Source organism: Limulus polyphemus, unplaced genomic scaffold (genome assembly GCF_000517525.1).
Source record: "Limulus polyphemus unplaced genomic scaffold, Limulus_polyphemus-2.1.2 Scaffold1509, whole genome shotgun sequence".
Lineage (NCBI taxonomy): Eukaryota > Metazoa > Arthropoda > Merostomata > Xiphosura > Limulidae > Limulus > Limulus polyphemus.
The window spans coordinates 107,116-109,858 of NW_013667119.1; the positions used below are offsets into that span (position 1 = coordinate 107,116).

The window sequence follows — 2,743 nt, forward strand, 5'->3', positions numbered from 1 at the left end:
TGTAACAGTTCTCTTCTAAATCCATTGTCTGATCCAAATATGTTGATCAATGATTGCCAACAAAGCATCTATAGGTTTCCATGGTCAGATATGGAATAAAACCTCACTTAAAGAAAAAGCTTCTAAAATAGCTAATACCTCGCATGAAAAGTGGTTAAGTGTAGAACTGTAAATAAATATGTTGCACTGCATCAAGGATATTCAGAAATTTAGGTTATGTGATAATGAAAAAGCAATAAAAGTCAATTCTGTCTTCAAATTCCCAGTACATTAAAAAAGAACAAATCTTCTAACACTGATAAAATCACATACAAGTTTTTCACTAACAGTATATAGTGGGTTAATCCTTCATCTCAGTTAGTAGAACACTTACTCACACTTGAAAGGTCTCAGGTTTAACCCCCACTCATAGATGATGGTATAGAATAAGATAAGGAAAGTGTAACTAGACTCAGGTTCATGCAATCAAAGACAAAATAAACAAAAGAATGAAACCTAATTTTACTGATATACATCCCTGAAACAGAAAATAAAATCATGCATATAAAAATGGAAATATCACTGAATAAAAAAATTAGGTAAACTGCTAAATTAAAACAGATAAAATTCACACATTTTTGTTTGGGAAGAACAGAAAATACTTAAATTCTAAATACATATATACTTACTATTAGTTATTGTGAAAGTTTCTTCTTCACTTTTCTCCAATTTAATATCCAACAAATCTTCCTGCTTCTCATCAGAAAATGGTTCAACCTTCATCTTTAATACTTCCACAATTATACAGAAACTTCACTTTTATGTTCTTATCAAAACTTGTAGCTAGACTACAGAGAAATAAATTAAGAATTAGATGTTGCATCCTTCAAACAGGTTACAAAGTCTTCAACAATTACGAATCCCAAAACTTACATTATTTTGCTTTCACAATAAATTATATGCTTCATCTTTCTCACATCTTTATACAAAAATGATGACATGACTTTATGTAACATGAGACTAAGAAAACCCTTACCAATATTTGAATGTAGTTTAAATCTGAATGTAATGACTAGAGATTAGGTTTTACTCTATTCAGGAGATATACCTCATATATCAAACTACACTAAAACATGACAACACTGGAACTATTGAAACACCTTTAAACCATTTAGGACTTGAATTATTGATAGTTTCAATCCTTTCAAAATTCCCAATAGATTTTATATTACGGAAAGATTCAAGTACAACCACCACATCATAAACTTCATAAAAAATTAATTTAAAATATGTTTAAAAGAAAAATTAAACATTTTTTGCAAACTTGATTGTTGAACATACATCAGGAAAGCTTGATATATTTTAACAAACACCAATATAACAAATGTCAAAAATCCACTTGCTTTGTCTCTCATAACAATCTTAGAGAGAGAGAGAGACAAGGTAAGTAAACAATAATATGAATGTTTTTAAATGTTTTAATGATGAATGTAAACATTATATGTATCCCATCTGTTTTATATTTAATATCTACTTGACCTATCAGTTTTAAATGAATGCTACTTGATTATCACATATTCATAAACAGTCTTTTACAAGACTGTTCTTTGAAACTACACTAATTTGTCTAACTTTTAGTATTTTTAAAACTAATACATAAAATACTGTTAAAAAAAATGCAAAATTACATCTAGAAAAATAAAACTACATATATATCCATAAGCAATTTATCAACTGTATATGTTAAAATAAATTCAATGTTTAATTACTTTTTAAAATCAGTTAAGCACAAAGTTAATATTTCTATGCTTAACAGATATATCCATTATTACTACTATACATTATGTCTGTTGCAAGCATAATATTGTTGTAATTATTAGTTAAAGAGAAAAACCTTGTAATTCTTTAGTATAGAATCAACAGTACTCAGTGAGAGAACACTCACACTTCATGCTGCTCTGGAAAATTTTGAGAGGAAATAAGAGGAGCTATATTACCAGATGAAATACAGAACATAATATGTAACTACATGGTCTAAACTAACCAGAATTACATGAAGAGAAACAAAGTGAAGTTCAGCAACCATACATTTAGAACACTGGTGTTCCCTCTGACACCAGATGTCAACATTCTAAGAGTGGGATGAACAGTTGTGATACATTTACATTATTACAAATAGCATAAAAAAAAACGTTTTACTAGCTCTAACTGAAATAATGTACTATTTGAAAATTTTTTTCCACATAGCTGATGACTACATTCATTGTCTGTTCAACAGTTTCAGTGAGCAAATTTCTGTTCCTAGTTGTGTATCCAACCCACACATCAAAACACAGTTATACATGATTTCATACTACTTTAATTACTTTCAACATATATGTTCAGCATACATCACATAAGTTTTAAACTTTTCATATTTTATTTTTGAAAGTTATAATGTTTTATATTTGGGGGAATGAATACATGCCAGTGTATCAATATGACAAATTCTTTGTTGACAAGTCTTCTACATAGATAAAATGTTGATAATTTGGTTAGATTAGGTTAAAAGAATTTTAAAAATTACATGTATCTTTCTTTTCTACTTTAGTATTTCCGATTTGAACAGTACATAATTTTAAGGCCATTTGCAGCCTATAACAGTATAAGAATATTTACTACTTATTAACTACAGTTAACACAAACTTCATCAACCATCACAATACTAAATGCCAAAATTTCCTTCTATTAGTAAGTTCTAGCTTCTAGTAAATAACAGTCAATA

The 2,743-nt window shown here is 28.2% G+C and overlaps 1 protein-coding gene across 1 annotated transcript in view; it reads right to left on the reverse strand.

Annotated features, from left to right (window-relative positions):
• The window catches only part of LOC106463882 (zinc finger protein 501-like), a 15,959-nt gene extending 14,045 nt beyond the window's left edge, over window positions 1-1,914 (reverse strand). The window contains exons 1-2 of the mRNA XM_022391503.1: window positions 1,874-1,914; window positions 669-827 (exon numbers count right to left, since the gene is read on the reverse strand). Coding sequence (XP_022247211.1) covers window positions 669-762 — 94 coding nt within the window. The 5' untranslated portion in view covers window positions 763-827; window positions 1,874-1,914. The remainder of the gene's footprint in view (window positions 1-668; window positions 828-1,873) is intronic.
• Window positions 1,915-2,743: the final 829 nt, after the last annotated feature.